General features: G+C 32.9%; 1 protein-coding gene across 1 annotated transcript in view; it reads left to right on the top strand.

Moving 5' to 3' along the window:
* The window catches only part of CCDC172 (coiled-coil domain containing 172), a 63,334-nt gene extending 47,302 nt beyond the window's left edge, over window positions 1-16,032 (top strand). The window contains exons 8-9 of the mRNA XM_036829205.1: window positions 14,860-14,947; window positions 15,804-16,032. Coding sequence (XP_036685100.1) covers window positions 14,860-14,947; window positions 15,804-15,845 — 130 coding nt within the window. The 3' untranslated portion in view covers window positions 15,846-16,032. The remainder of the gene's footprint in view (window positions 1-14,859; window positions 14,948-15,803) is intronic.
* The last annotated feature ends 653 nt before the right edge of the window (window positions 16,033-16,685 follow it).

Here is a 16,685-nt window from a genome sequence, read left to right as displayed (position 1 = left end):
GCCCTATCCTTTAGATCTCAGTTGAAGTATTTCCTCAGAGAGGGATCCCTGTGATCTAAATTTTACAACCTGTTGTTTTTCCTAATAACACACTGTATTTTTTCCTTGATAGCACAGATTCCATTTTGTAATTACATATTTATGTGCTTTATTTTATTTATGTCTATCTCATCATGTGCTCAGTAAGGGGAAAGATCTTGTCTACTTTGTTTACCATTGTATACTCATGGTCTAATACCTTGGTACAGAGGTTGGCATATAGTAGGTATTGAATAAATAAATGAAGGAATAAATGAACGTAATAAATTATGAAAGCGTTCCTCTACTGTTCCTTTCTCTGTGTTCATAGAGAATATGTTTATAATTCTATTATATCATTGATCATATTCTATGATATTTATGTGTATCAATCTCTCCCACTTAACTGGGAACTCCCTCTACTACTTCTTCATTTTTCTATCAGTGTCTGAATCTAACATAGTCCAGGGCACTTAGTGTTTAATAAATATTTGTTCCAGTGATTGAGTCTACATATTTTATTTTTACTACAAAGAAGATAAAAGTTCCTCATCTATTTTCAATGTTATTTGCAAAGACATGGTATATATTAACCCCTGAGATAGCCCCATAGAATTTTTCTTTCCACTGCTGGTTTTTTTCTTCCATGAAGAGAAAGCTTTACTGGTTTAACCCTCCTTGTTGTCCCCCCTAGAACTCCTTCTTTCTTATTCTAAGGTGGAGAGGAGTGATTCAGTCTGATTGGTGAGTTTGGAAGGATAAACCGAAGCCCAGCTTTCTTTTCCTTATCTCTCTGGAGTACGGCCTGCCTCAGAGTGTATGTTCCACTTTGCTCCTCTATCCCTTAAGTTTTACAGTGATAGGACTCCATGAAAGAAAGCTTGTGGCATCCAATTCTGTCTCTAATGGTGTGAGTTACGTTAGTCTAATTCTGGGGTTCAGTATTAGTAAATCCTTTGCATGCAGATATAAGCCACGTTCTCCAGTCTCTGCTATATTAGTAGCAAACTTGACATCTTGACCTTCCTTATTTCTCAGATGGGCAGAATTCAGGTAAGAAAGAATAGCATTATATACTGGACCACTTCAAACTCCCAACACCTATTATTTTTTATTATTACTCAACACCAGGGTCACCAAAATACAGTTCTTCATCATGACTTTTTACTTACTGCAATAGTAACATACCAGACAACTTGAAACATTTCAGGCATTTTTTTACCTACAACACTTCTTCTTAGAATGGTTTTACACTTTTTTTTTTTTAATTAATTAATTAATTTATTTATTTATGGCTGTGTTGGGTCTTCGTTTCTGTGCGAGGGCCTTCTCTAGTTGCGGCAAGCGGGGGCCACTCTTCATCGCGGTGCGCGGGCCTCTCACTATCGCGGCCTCTCTTGTTGCGGAGCACAGGCTCCAGACGCGCAGGCTCAGTAACTGTGGCTCACGGGCCTAGTTGCTCCGCGGCATGTGGGATCTTCCCAGACCAGGGCTCGAACCCGTGTCCCCTGCATTGGCAGGCAGATTCTCAACCACTGCGCCACCAGGGAAGCCCTGGTTTTACACTTTTTATAACCAATGTTTATGCTTGTTTAATACAGCAGGAAGTTTGTTTCAGAATGAAGCTACAAAGTCAACAGCATGGGATTTTCTTTCTGAACATTTGAAGATAGAGTGGTTTTGTGAACAGCATGTTTGCAATGGAAACAGCACAAAAGTTAATATACACCTGCTACTGAGAGACTCTAAATGCATTTATATGAAGTAGTAAATCAGTGCTGTTGCCTCTTCAGTGAAAAGGTCATCCAGTTAAGTTGGTCATAGAGGTCACATTGATGGTCCTTAGATTTATAAGAAGGTATAAGCACATGATGATGTTAAAATACTTCTAACCTGTCTAAAAGATACACAGAAAAGTATGTATGTTTACATACGTATGTATTTTTTATTTTACCAAATATGTATAGATGCTTTTAAATTATGAGAGTAGGCTATGTTGATTAAATAAAAAGCTCAAACATTACAAAAATGTAAAACATCAGTCTCCTCTCTCATTGTCTTTCTCCAGAAACCCTCGGTGTAACCAGTGTTAAAAGTTTGGCATATATCCTTTCAGAGTTTGCAAGCACACATACACCTGTGCACACGCATGCACGTGTGTGTTTAGCAAAAAGATAGGGTCACACGTACTGGTCTGTAGTTTGCTTTATTACTTAGAAAATACAGACATTTCTCATTAATACGTACTAATCAACTTTATTCTTTTTAATGCCATTGTATGGAGATGCCATATTTTGTAACCTTCCTCCCACTGATGGATGTATGAGTTCTTAAATATTCATAATTAGAAACACTTTTATAAATGTATCCTTAAATACTTGTGGGAGTGTTTGTGTAACATTATTTAGGATAATCATCATTTAGCAGAGTAATAAGAATTGTTATCCAGTCTATATTGAGAAAATAATGCACATTTACTTTGCAGTACTCTGTGTTATCAGCAGGAATGAACTCAAAGTGGACAAGTGTAACAAGATCTCAGTTCTAAAGCTTCTGGAAAATATTAGTCAAAAATTATGTGTATGTAACCAACCCATATCATCTGTCTCTTTTTTTAACATTTATAAGATGTGAAAATCCCCATTTAATTCCAGGATCATTCTTAGCTATGTATTTTGTTGAATATTTCTGTTGACTCTGCATCTTTTCTGGTAAAACTTCATCATTTATTCACTAACAGAAGTGCCTCTACAGCATTGATTATGTAGCCTTCAAGCTAATAGAGATCCCCTGTTTTGTGAATTCTCGGCACATGCTGTAGTTATTAAAGCTTCTAAGTAAATACAAGGGAAATTTTTATGGTAGAAATCAGTTGATTATTTTAAATGTTATATTCTGATATAAATGTGCCTATTTGCAAAGGTTCCAAACATTGAAGTAATCTTGCTTATTATATGAGCCATATATAATATTAATCATTTCCAAAATTCATTTGTATCTTTGATATCATTATGCAGATTTTTTTTTCATTTTCATATGTTTACCCTTACAAACAACCCCTTTTAGTGTGGGGATGAGGAAGATAATAGAAAATATGTGGTAAAAGGAGATGCCACCCAACCCAGGATTTGGAGTAACGGAGATTGCTGGTAGGACCCCTCTCTCTTTTACCTCCTTCTCAGTAGACCTCTCAAGTTCAGCCTTACACACCTGTGAAAGTTCCTACCTGTCTGCTGGTGGCCTGGACTGAAGGAAGGCATAATTAGACAATTGAAATTCTACTTTCACACAATCAACTTTCAAACCCATTCTCAGAAATAAATTGGGTATGAAAGAGAATGACATATATATCTTTAAAAAGGAGTATTTTGTGTTTAAATGGCACTGAAATAATTTTTGTATGAATTACTATGGAGAAATAATATTTTAAAAGTCAAACCATGAAGAAAGTGAAAAGTAGGAAGGACTGCTTATTAAACCTTTAGTGTGATTAAGGAAACCAAAAAGGATAAGATTAATAGACTTAACACATAAGATTTAGAATTCCATGTGTCAAAAATGTCATCAACGGGCTTCCCTGGTGGCGCAGTGGTTGAGAATCCGCCTGCCAATGCAGGGGACACGGGTTCGAGCCCTGGTCTGGGAAGATCCCACATGCCGTGGAGCAACTAGGCCCGTGAGCCACAACTACTGAGCCTGCGCGTCTGGAGCCTGTGCTCTGCAACAAGAGAGGCCGCGATAGTGAGAGGCCCGCGCACCGCGATGAAGAGTGGCCCCCACTTGCCACAACTAGAGAAAGCCCTCACACAGAAGTGAAGACCCAACACAGTCAAAAATAAATATAAATAAATAAATTAATTTAAAAAAAATGTACTTTAAAAAAAAAAATGTCATCAACATTGAATGATAATCTGGGTGAAATCTATAGTACTTATGACAAAGGATAACAGTTTATCAAACAATTAACCAATAAAAAAATCAGTAAGAAGACACTAAAAATCAATAGTTTTTCATTCATGTATTCATCCAACAAATATGTATTAAACACTTGCTTTGTTCCATACACTATGCAAGTTACTAGAGATACCAAGATGAATAAGACAAGGTAATTCAGTTATACTGCTTATCAATTAAGTACAGATTAAAACTACTGAATATCAATTTTCTATCAGATTTTGAAAGACATACTTAAATGACCATAATCAAAATTGGCAACAGTGTGGTACAGAGATAATTCATCCATTGCTGTGGCAGTATACACTGCATATATTTGGAACGTAATTTGATGAATGTAAATTATTGTAAGCATCTTTAAAATGTTTATGGCATTTAATGCAATAATTCCACTTATGAGCTCTATCCCAAGGGAAATAATTCCAAGTACAGAGGAAGCTTTATGTACAAAGGTGTTCATAGAAATGTTATTTATAGTAGAAAAAAAATAGGAACAACTTAAATGCTGTACTATAAATGAATGATTAACTGTGGTATAACCACTTGGACTACTATATATTTATCTTAAATGGTATTAATTGGCATGTGTAATTAACTGGGGGAAATGTATATGATAACATTAAGCAAAAGAAAAAAACTAAGAGGCAAGATTACTTAATCACTATCACATAGAAGCAAAAGACCTAGACAAAGTATACCTAAATTTTAATAGCATTGAGTTTGTGTAGTAGGACTTTGGGTGAAAATTGTCCTTCTTTCTAATTAAATAGTACTTTTTACATTTCTATAGCTAAAAGGAGTGTTCTTTTAGTTAAGGCTTTTCTATGGCACTTAGAGGTAACAAAAAAATGAAATGGTGCAGGATATCATAAAAATACATGGAACATACATTTTGCTAAACTAACTAGCAATGTTGGCCCATCCTCATCAATATCTGATGATTTGGAGAAAGGTGGCAATAACAGTGCACACTGCCCTTAGTTATTGTGCAGTAGGTGAAGGAAGTTCTTCTTGACTCCTGTAGGCAATCAGTCTATGCACTGAAGCATGAGATCTGCTTACCATTATATAGCTTTGGCCTAGCTGCAAATACATTAATATTCATACCATTAGCATCTAGCCTCTTTTAAAGCTAGCAACAGTAATCTTTAAGTGCAGATCTAAATTCTACAGCTTGATTATATGCTGAATAGTGAGATACTTCCTATAATTCATTCTAAATGCCGTCCTTAATTTCAGTAGTCTCTCATCCTTATCGTTAGCTAACTAAAAGGGGAAGTGGTCACCATCCAATTCTGATGGGCTTGAGAGCTCTTACAAACCTGTAGTCCATTTGAACTGAAAGGGGACAGGGCAAGTATTGATGGTATGGTGGGAAGAAAGATCCCTATCACTGTATTTGGAAAGATAAATATATTAAAATGAAACCTTATGTACATTGCATAGCAGCATCTACAGTATATTGTAACTCTCCATTTAACTTTCCACTTACTCTTTAAAAATATTTATTACAAGGGATTTTATGCTTGTGTAAACATATAATGCTCCAAATTAATAACTTGTTCTATCTTTCCAACTTGAGCATTCCTTCAGAATTTTTATTCACTATTAAATTCCTACAAGTTCAGAAGACAATGAACTTCACATATATGAGGTATTGTTTCTCCATCCATCCTTATGACTATTATGTTTTTTTCCCTAACTATATGTAAGTTCTAAAGTATAATAATATACTGAGCACCTATGAACTAAACTAGAACATTACCAATATCTTGCTATGGGATCCTCTGTTAACCCACACTCCCTTCTTTACCTCAGATGTAATTGCTGTCCTACATTTTGTTTCATTTTCGTGTGTTTGTGTGTGTGTGTGTGTGTGTGTGATATGACTTACTTGATTCATTTCTGCTTATGTGTAATTTTCTTTGTCACTTTATGATTTATTAAAATTTATATCATGTATGTATATATGTGATCTACCTGTCATTTATATGCATGCCAAAATAATATATTGGTTATTTTTGCTTGTTTTTGAGTTATGGGACTTGTTTTTTATTCAACATCGTTTCTAAACTTTGTCCATGTTATTGAGTGTAGATATGTGAATATGCCAGATTTTTTTCCCTTTTTAATGCACATTTGGGTTGTTTTCAGTTTTTGTTGTCGCAAACAGTGTTGTTTTGATCATCCTTGTGCACATGTGCAAGAGTTTTTGTAGGATATATGCCTGGTGGAATTGCTGAGTATAAGGTATATAAATGTTGAACTTTACAAGATAGCAACAAACTATCTTTCAAAGTGATTAAACCAATTTATACTTCCATTGGCACATTACAAAATTCCCCATTGATATCCGTTCTCTTCAATGCTTTATTTTCAGACTTCTTAAATTTTGCCAATCTTGTGGGCATAAAATAGTATTTTGTGGCTAATTTGTACTGCCCTGACTACCTGTGTGTTTGGTTACCTTCTCATCTGTTTATGGGCCACGTGTTTCCTTTTCTGTAAAATGCCTCTTAATTATTTTGCCACTGGGTGTTTGGGTAATTTTTCTTTTTCTTATTGATTTCCAGAAGTTTTTTTTATTTTTAGTTTTTTAACAGTTCTGGATTTTGTCTGTTATACATAGAAAATATCCTCTCCCAACTTAAGAAGTTTTTTGTTTGTTTGCTTGTTTTTGGTGTTCTTTATGCATTTGTGCTTGAATAGATTTCCTACTTTTACTGTGGTTGAAATTATCAGTCATTTCTTTTTATAGTTATCATTTTTGTGTCTTTTTTTTTAAGAACTCTTTCCTTACCTAAGATCAGAAGGTTATTCTCCTGTATTTTCTCTAATAATTTTTAAGGTTTGTGTTTCATATTTAGGTTTTTAGTTTATTTGGAATTGATTTTTGTTTACATTCACAGTAAGATACATGTTTTTTCCACCTGTTAACCAGTTGTCCCAGCATCATTTATTGAATGGTTTCTCCTTCCTCTAGTGATCTCCAATACCACATCTTTTATAAAAAAAAAATATATATTTATGGATCTATTTCAAGTTTCTATTTCCTATTCTTTTTCATTGGTCAATTTATTCATTTCTTTCAAAACTGTCTTAATTACTACTAAATGCATACTATTCAGTTTTAACTATTTAATTACTGTTACTTTATAAGGAATCTTGATGTAAGGCAGCATACCTCCCTTTATCCTTCTTTGTCTTCATCAAGAATGTCTTGGCTATACTTGACCCTTTGCTTTTTATACACATTTCTGAACCAACTTATCATATCCATGAAAATCTCTTGTGATTCTACTCATTCTGTAGTCACTTTTGAGAGATTTTACATCTTTGTTAAACTGAGACTTCCCATCTATAAACTTAGGATATATCGATTTATTGTCTTATTTAATCTTTTAATAAAATTTTTTAATGTTCTGTTTATCAATCTTGCACATCTTTTGTGGGTTTTATTTTTAGATATCTTGTAGTTTTAGATGTTGTAAATGGTGGTTTTTTTTTTTAATGACATCAATGTTCTGTTTATTGCTGGTGCATGGAAATATAACAGATTTTTGTTATGTTGACTTTTTGGCCACTATCTTTGTTAAACTCTATTTCTTAAAAAAATTATTATAGAACATTTAAAGCACATACAAAAGTAAAAAAGAAAAATATAGTGAATCCTATATACTTATACTCAACTTTAACTGTTATCAATATATGGCCAGTCTTGTTTCACCTATATTTCTATTCATTTGTCTCTTATAGTACTTGAAACAAATCATACACATCATATTATTATCTTATTATGTCTCTCTTAAAAAAAGGACTTAAAAAAAATAACTAGAGTCCATTATTACACATAAAATAATTGACAGCAAATAATTGATATCATCAAATATCAAGTCAATGTTCATATTTCCAATTATTTATAAATGTCATTTTTTGTTTGTGTGAATTACGTTCCAAATAAGGTCCACCCATGACAAGCAGCTGATATTTTAAATCTCTTTTAATCTAGAAGCTTCCTCCTTCTTTTTTGTTTTTTTAACTTGTAATTTATTTGTTGAGGAAATTAAATTTTTTATCCTTTATAGTTTCCAGCATTTTGGTTGTTGGTGATTATATTGCCACTGTATGGTTAAATATGTTCGTTTCACTTATATTTTCTGTAAAATGATAATTGAATCTAGAGGCTTTATCAAATTCAGGCTGAAATTTTTTGACAAAACTATATCAAAGGTGATGGTCTGTTTTTTTATTTGAAGGATTATAATGCCTAGTCCCTCTCTCTCTTTTTTTTTGGATGTTAGTGGCCACTGATGCTCAATTCCTAGTAACTTTCTGATTATTTTTTAATATTTTTTTTCCGGGACTTAGACTAAATTATGCTTCAGAGGCTAACAACCCCCAAATCTCAGTGATTTACAACAATTTCTTGCTCATACTACATGTCCTTCGAGAGTTAGCCACACTTTTCCTCCTCATCTTTATTCTGTGACCAAGTGTGAAGGAGCAGACCCTATTTGGGATATAGACAATTTCACGGCATAAATAAAAGAGATCATGATGAAGCATACATCTGCTCTTAAAGCTTCTGCTCAGAAGAGAAAAAAATTACATGTGGTTATATTTTATTGGCGAAAACAAGTCATATGGCCAAACTCTAAATCAGTAGGGCAGAAAGGTAACATCCTATAGGGAGGAATACTGAATATAGTTGTATATACAGCCAACCATCCACTACAATGACATCTGTAAAAAACAGTTTTGTTCTTTCTTTTTTTAAAATTTATTTATTTGTTTATTCTTGGCTGCACTGGGTCTTCTTTGCTGTGCACGGGCTTTCTCTAGTTGCGGTGAGCAGGAACGACTCTTCCTTGTGGTGCACAGGCTTATTGCAGTGACTTCTCTTGTTGCGGAGCATAGGCTCTAGGCTCATGGGCTTCAGTAGTTGTGGCATGCAGACTCAGTAGTTGTGGCTCGGGGGCTCTAGAGCACAGGCTCAGTAGTTGTGGCATACGGGCTTAGTTGCTCCGCGGCATGTGGGATCTTCCCGGACCAGGGTTTGAACCTGTGTCCCCTGCATTGGCAGGCAGATTCTTAACCACTGTGCCATCAGGGAAGTCCCTGTTCTTTCTTTATAGTCACTATAACTTTAACTTCTTTACTTGTCTTCTTGCGGTAGATTGGGACTCCAATACAATGTTGAATAAAAACAGTGATGGAGAGGATCCTTACCTTGTAGCTGATTTTAAAAGGAAAGCTTTCATTTTTTTTTTCCTATTATGAATGTTTTGTTGAGAGTTTTATGTACATATACTTCATGTGATTAAAGCAATTGTCTTCTTTTCCTAGTTTGCTAAGAGTTTAGTTTTTTCTTTTTTAGTCTTGAATGGGTGTTAAATTTTATAAAAAATTTTATTCTGCATATATTGAGAACATCTTACATATTATTCTTTAATCCGTTAATGTGGTGAATAGCACTTATGAATATACAAATATTAAACTATCTTCACATTCCTGGGATAACTCAACTTGGTCATGGTGTATATTTCTTGGCATACTGCTCTTGTGTTTTGCTAATATTTTAAGATTTTGCATTTATATGTATGAATGAGATTGACTTGATTTTTTTTCTTTTTGTACTATTGTATGGTTTCAGTATCAAGACAATACGGGTCTCATAAAATGAATATGGGGATGGGATATTATTTCTTTTTCTATTATCTGGAAGATTTTATATAAGATTAGGATGATCTATTCCTTGAAATTTTAATGTTTTTTAGTAGGTTTGACTTCTAAACCCACTTGGACCTAGTGTTTTCTTTGTAGGAACTTTTGGACCAGTTATTTGATTTTCCTTAAGTTATAGTATTATTCAGTCTTTCTATTTCTTCTAGATAAATATTGAAAGTTATATTTTACTAGAATATTGTCCATTTCACCTAAGTTTTCAAGTTTATGGCATAAAATTGTTCACTGTATTTTCTCATTTTGGGGCGAGGGCACTTTTTATCCCTAAGTTTCATTTTGAAATATTTTAAATTTATAAAAAAATGTAATAGTTCAGTGCATACCTATAAATCCCTTTATTCATCTATCTTGCTGCATCATTTCAGGTTAAGTTGCAGATATAACAACACTTCATCCCTAAATACTTCCATATGTATCTCCTGAGAACATGGATATTCTTCTACATCAACACAATGTAACTAACATACTTAATAAATTTAACGTTGATACAGTACTGTTATCTAATACACAGTCTACATTTATATTTCTCCTTTTATCTTTTTTCTTCCGGTTTTATTGAGATAAGATGGACATACAGCGCTGTATAAGTTTAAGGTATACAACATAATGATTTGACTTACATACATCATGAAATGGTTCACAGTTTAGTGAACACACATTATCTCATATAGATGTGAAATTAAAGAATAGAAAAAAATTTTTTCCTTGTGATGAGAACTCAGGATTTAGTCTCTTAACAATTTTCATATGTAACATACAGCAGTGTTCATTATATTTGTCATGTTGTACATTATATCCATGGTGTTTATTTATCTTATAATTGGAATTTTGTACTTTTTGACTGCTTTCATCCAGTTCCCCCTCCCCGCAACCCCTGCCTCTGGTAACCACAAATTTGATCTCTTTTTTTATGAGTTTCTTTGTTTTTGAAGTATAATTAACCTACAGTACTTTATTATTTCCTGTGATTTGATATTTCTGTATCAAAATGATCACCACGATAAGTCTAGTTATGCTATGTCACCATACAAAGATATTACATAGTAATTGACTATTTTCTCCACACTGTACATTCCATACCTGTGATGCATTTATTTTGCAACTGGAAGTTTGTACCTCTAAATCTCCTTCACCTATTTCTTTCCTTCCACCATCGCCCTCCTGTCTGTCAACTACCTCCATGCCTGTAACTCTGTTTCTGTTTTGTCATGTTTGCTCATTTGTTTTGTTTTTTTAGATTCCACATATAAGTGAAATCATACAATATTTGTCTTTCTCTGTCTGACGTATTTCACTTAGCATAATACCCTCTGGGTCCATCCATGTTGTTGCAAATGGCAAGATTTCATTTTTTTATGGCTGAATATATATATATATATATATACACACACACACACACACACATACGCTACAATTTCTTTATCCATTCATCTATTGATGGGCACTTAGGTTGCTTCCATATCTTAGCTATTGTAAATAATATTGCAATGAATATAGGGGTGCATCTATGTTTTCTAATTAGTGTTTTCATTTTCTTAAGATAAATACCCAGGAGTGCAAGTTTGGAATCATATGGCAGTTCTATTTTTAATTTTTTGAAAAATCCTCTACTGTTTTCCAGTGGTTGTACCAATTTACATTTCCACCAACAGTGCATAAGGGTTCACTTTTGTCCACATCCTAGCCAACACTTGTTATTTTTTGTCTTTTAGCCATTCTGACAGGTTTGAGGTGATAGCCCGTTGTGGCTTTGATTTGCATTTCCATGGTGATTAGTGATGTTGAGCATCTTCTCATGTGCCTATTGGCCATCTGTATGTCTTCTTTGGAAAAAATATGTCTGTTCAGATCCTTTGCCTATTTTTTAATCAAGTTGTTTGTTTTTTTGATGTTGAGTTGTATGAGTTCTTTGTACATTCTTTATAGTTACATTTTCTTTTTTTTTTAAGAGTCTAGGCCAGTTGTTTTGTAAAATGTCCTTCAATTTAGATTTATTTGTTCCTCTGAGATTAGATTCAGGTTAAATAATTTTGGGCAAGAATAATATATAAATAATATTGTGTCCTCAGAGCATTGCATCAGAAGGTATATAATGTCAGTTTGTTTCATTTTCAGTTATGTTAGGTTTGATCCCTTAGATAAGATTGTGTCTGTCAGATTTCTCCAGTGAGAAAATATTCTTTTCCATGGATATTTACTAAGTGATATAAGGGATGACCCTGAGACCTTTTGCATAGCCTCTTTCCCAATAACTTTTCATGCGATCATTTTAGTGTCCACTAATGATTCTTCCCTGAGTCAGTTATTACACTGGTGGCTGCAAAGTGGCAGCTTTCTAATAATGGAATTCCCTCTTCTTTTATTAGCTAGTAAAATTCTGGGGGGAAAAAAGACAGAAGTTCCCCTTCCTCTTACCCCATCCTTTTAATTTCTCCTTCTTAAGATTTTCTATGGATTCATGGATTTCTTTTTTATTTCATGTGTTATAATACATTATTGTCACTATTTTTGATGCTCAAATTGTCCCAGATTTGGCTAGATGCAGTCCCTTGAACTCAATTTTTGTGTCTTTTGACATGTTCCCATCAGTTTTTGGTCACTTTCCTTCCCTCTTGTGCAACAAAATATTCTAGGCTCACTTTGTATATTATAATACCTACCTCAGCCCTGGGACCAATTATTTCAAGGAGTCCTGGTATCTTTTAGTTGGTACTGGTTTTAGAAACTAAGATTAGCATGCTAGATGTGCTTGTTACTACTGGGTGTCATTGCTTCTGAATACTTTAAACGGACAGAAATAAAAATACCATTTTTTTAAATCATGATTTTTTTTATACTGATTCCTTCCATTCAAATCCAAAATGACAGGGTTTTTTTTTCCTCTTCCCTCCATTTTCTATGTATATCTTCCTTCTTCTAGTGAAAACTCTGGTTCTTAACAACATCAATGTAATTATCCATTTCTTACAATCTTGTAAAATAATTTTAGAATTACTAGCTGTGTACCTTCACTACAACAAAAGTAGTAAATAAAATTTAAGATTCCTTTATAATTCTTATTGCCTTACAACATATCCCACTGAGGGTTATAGACTACTATGTTTGAAAATTACTTGAATTAATTCTTTTTTATTTTTATCTGTGATTATAAATTTGAAAAACAGTTAGGTTTATTTGTTTCTGTTTGTATTTAACTCAACTGTTATTTTGTGTTAAACTTTATGGTCTTTTCCTCAACTTTATTTATTTAATTTTATTTGTCAAATATGTAAATAATCATCAAGATTCAAAAGTCAGAAGTATATAAAAAAGATATACCCAGATGAGTTTCATTTCATTACATATCTATTCCACCCCATTTTCACTCACTGCTGTAGGTGACCATTTTCACTAGTTACTGGTTTATCCTTTCTGTGTTTCTTTTCATCTTTATCTTCATTCTTTTTATACTGTATAATACTCCATTATATGGATGTGCTATAGTTTATTCAACCAGTCTCATAAGAATGGACACAGGTTATTTACAATATTTTGTGATTACAAATAATAATGCAACAATGACTTTGTGCATATGTTGTTTGCTTTTATAGGGTGTATTACTGATATGGAATGGCAAAGTCAAAAGAAAAATATAAATGTAGTTTTGTTATATACTACCAAATTCTCCTCCTTTGAAGTTTAACCATTTTAAATTCCCCCATCAATGTCTGGGTACAGCTGTTTATCCACAACCTTATGAAGAAAGTGTGTTATCAAGTTTTTGGAGTTTTACCAATCTGATAGATGAGAAATTATATCCCTGTGTAGTAAATTTTCAAGTCTTTATTATGAGTGAAATTGACCATATTTTTATCATGAGTAATATTAAGCACTTTTCAAATGTTTAGGGATGATTTTTATACTTTTTTCTGTGAAGTGACTGTTTATGACTTTCCCCCATTTTTTAATCAGAGTTTTGGTCTTTTTTCCCCTTGATTTTAAAGTCCCTTTACATATTAGAGAGATTAGACTTTTATCTGTGATGTATGTGGCAAGTATTTTCTCTCAGATTGTCATCTTTTGACTTTACTTATGTGTTTTGCTATGCAATTTTTTAAATGTAATTGAATTGAATACTCATATTTCATTTATATTTTGAGCCATAGCGAGAAAGTTCTTGGCCACCACCAGCTTATAAAGGAATTTCCCTATTCTTTCACTTTGTCCTTAGATAGTTTCATTTTTTACACTTAAATCTTTGATCCAGTTAGAGTATATTTTGGTGTATGCTGTGAGATACAGAGCGAATTTTAGCTTTGACAATCCATTTATAGCCACATAGCACATAGCTATCCGGTTTTTCTAACACAGCTTATTAAAAAGTCAGTCTTTTACAGTGGTTTGAGGAAGCTTCTTTAGCATATGCTAAATGTCCACTTGTCCCTTTTAAGCTATTTCTGTCTTCTGTGTTCCACTGCTCTATTTATATGCCAGTACTGCACTCTTTTAATTATAAAGGATTAATGGTATGATTTAATATCTCATAGGGCTAGTTACCCTTCTTTGTTTTCTCTTTTTTCAGGGCTTTCTTGGAGAAAAAAAAAAATTCAAGGGTTTTTCTAGAATGTTCTTTTTCTTTTTTCATATGAACTTTAGAATCAAATTCGCCTAGCACCAGGGGAAAAAAGTGTTAGTATTTTTATTAGGATCAAATTAAGTTTTATTTAACTGGGGATAGTTAACATTTTTATGATGTCCTATCCATGAAAAAGTCATGTTAATTATTGCTGGTGACAATGAAGGCTACTTATTTTTGTTTGCTAATTTTGTATCTTGTCACCCTACTGAATTATTTTATTGTTTGAGTTGGTTTTATCACTGATTCATGGGTTTTCCAAGTATGTTTTCAAATTACCTGAAAAACGAGATAGCTTTATTTCTTCTTTCAAATTCTTGTTCCTCCAATTATCTTTCCTAGACTAATTTTAATGGCTAGTTCCTTACAGAATTATAGAGAATTAAAATTTCTTTCCAAATTCTTAAGTGTTAACTTGAAATTCTGATAATAGAAGCTGCAAATCTGGCACTATTCATGTAATAAAGAATTATTATAAAAGTTTACTAATGAACTAGTTAATAGAGTGAATTTTTCCTTTAAAACAGACTTAAAAAAGAATTAGAACTTTATAAGGAAGATGACATGCAAAGTATTTATGATGCTCTCCGAACAGAAATAGAATTTTTGCAGTTGGTAAGCCATAATTGATTGTTTAACTTTTGTTCAGCCCTTTTTTTACTTACTGGTAAGAATGGTTTTACTAGAATACATCTCATTGAATGTGTTGTGCTTTCACATTTATTTGCACTAGATACAAAAAAACAAAACAGCAACAACAAACAAAACTAAGGTCATGATATAAATCTGTGAAATGTTTTGAGTCTTGGAGAATTAGATGCTGCATAAGGCAAGTTATATCAATATATAAAGAGAATATGTACAATTTCAAACTAAGTTAAAAAAAATTCAAACCTGACCTCACAATATCCCCTTGACTGAAACTGTTATTAGAGGATTAATGCACTGCAGAAGCTTAACTATCATAATGCTTAAAAGCTTTTTGTTTTTGATAGGCATAAATTATACTTTGATTATATTTGATCCTAAAAACTTTCTTATTACAAATTTTTATGATTTCAAGAACTTTGGATTCAATTATTGGAAACTTATTTTCAGATTGTGTGGGAGCACTTCAGATTGCTTTTAACCTCTTACTCTGGTTGTTTATAAAATGAACACAGTATTTGTCATGCTCTATTTTAATAGAAGACATATATAGCTAGCTTTGAAGTATGTTAGAACATAGTTTTAATTTAATACACTACATTTTCTTCCATATTTATTTTCTGGAAATATTTTCTTATTTAAGATTATCCAATAGGTATGTTAGGATTTATATTTTATAGGGTTTATATATTTATAAAAACTTTCAATAGTAAAATTTAGAAATGCCCAGAGTTATTGTTGTGCTAAATTTACATGAATTTTATGTAATTCTTTTATTAAGAATTTCATTTCTCTCATGAATAATTGTATGTTTTCATTTCAGACATTGGCACAGAAAGATCTTCAGGAAACAAATAACTTGTAGAGAAGTGATCAGCTATCTAAGATTTGATCAAAGCATCTTAGTATCAAATCTTTGTGGTAGATACATGAATGATACCCATTTCTTGTGGAAAACGTGAGGTTTAAAATGTTCAAAGTTTTTGATATCTAGAATTGATATATTAGCACTTTAAAAAAATAATTTTTTGGTCTTGTTACCTGCTGAAACTTAAGGGTTTTTATGTGGTTTGATTGTATTTCTAAAGGAAGAAAAAAGGAGAAACAGATATTGTGTTCTCGGGCTTCTTATATCCCCCCCTGACCCTTAAGCTGATCTGTACTTTCTGATGTTGTTCATTCTTTGTCGCAGTTTACCTCAGATCCAATCAAACAAGTGTAGGAAGAAAAGCTCAGATTATTGACTCAATTTTGTCAGTGCCATTTGCACCAACAAAGATGCTTACTTTCATTTTATTCCTTCTCTAATCATAAGATGTCTTTTGACAGAGGCCTTCTGAGGCCTTTCATCTACAGAAGCCAGTTTTCTCCACTTTACTCTAAATGTGTCTACAGATTTAAGTCTGGGACACCTGCAGCCACTTTCCAGCACTCTGTGCTGCCAGTTTTCTTCCTAATGCCAGTGTTGGTTAGAATGAAATAAGTCATCTACTCGGGGAGGTACATAGTCTCCTTATGGCCATCAGGATTCATTATTGCTGGTGGCCTAAAATATTGCAACTGAAGACAGTGTACTTATGTTTGGATCAATCATGATATTGCCACCAAATTTCCAACATCACATCTCTTTCTGCTGTTAGCAGTCCTAACTAGGAAGAAAGGTGTATTTTCACCTGTTTCTTAAAAAAGTATATTGAAACTATTC

The sequence above is a fragment of the Balaenoptera musculus genome, chromosome 16 (genome assembly GCF_009873245.2).
Source record: "Balaenoptera musculus isolate JJ_BM4_2016_0621 chromosome 16, mBalMus1.pri.v3, whole genome shotgun sequence".
In the NCBI taxonomy this organism is placed as follows: Eukaryota; Metazoa; Chordata; class Mammalia; order Artiodactyla; family Balaenopteridae; genus Balaenoptera; species Balaenoptera musculus.
This window is presented reverse-complemented; position numbering and strand designations above follow the sequence as displayed.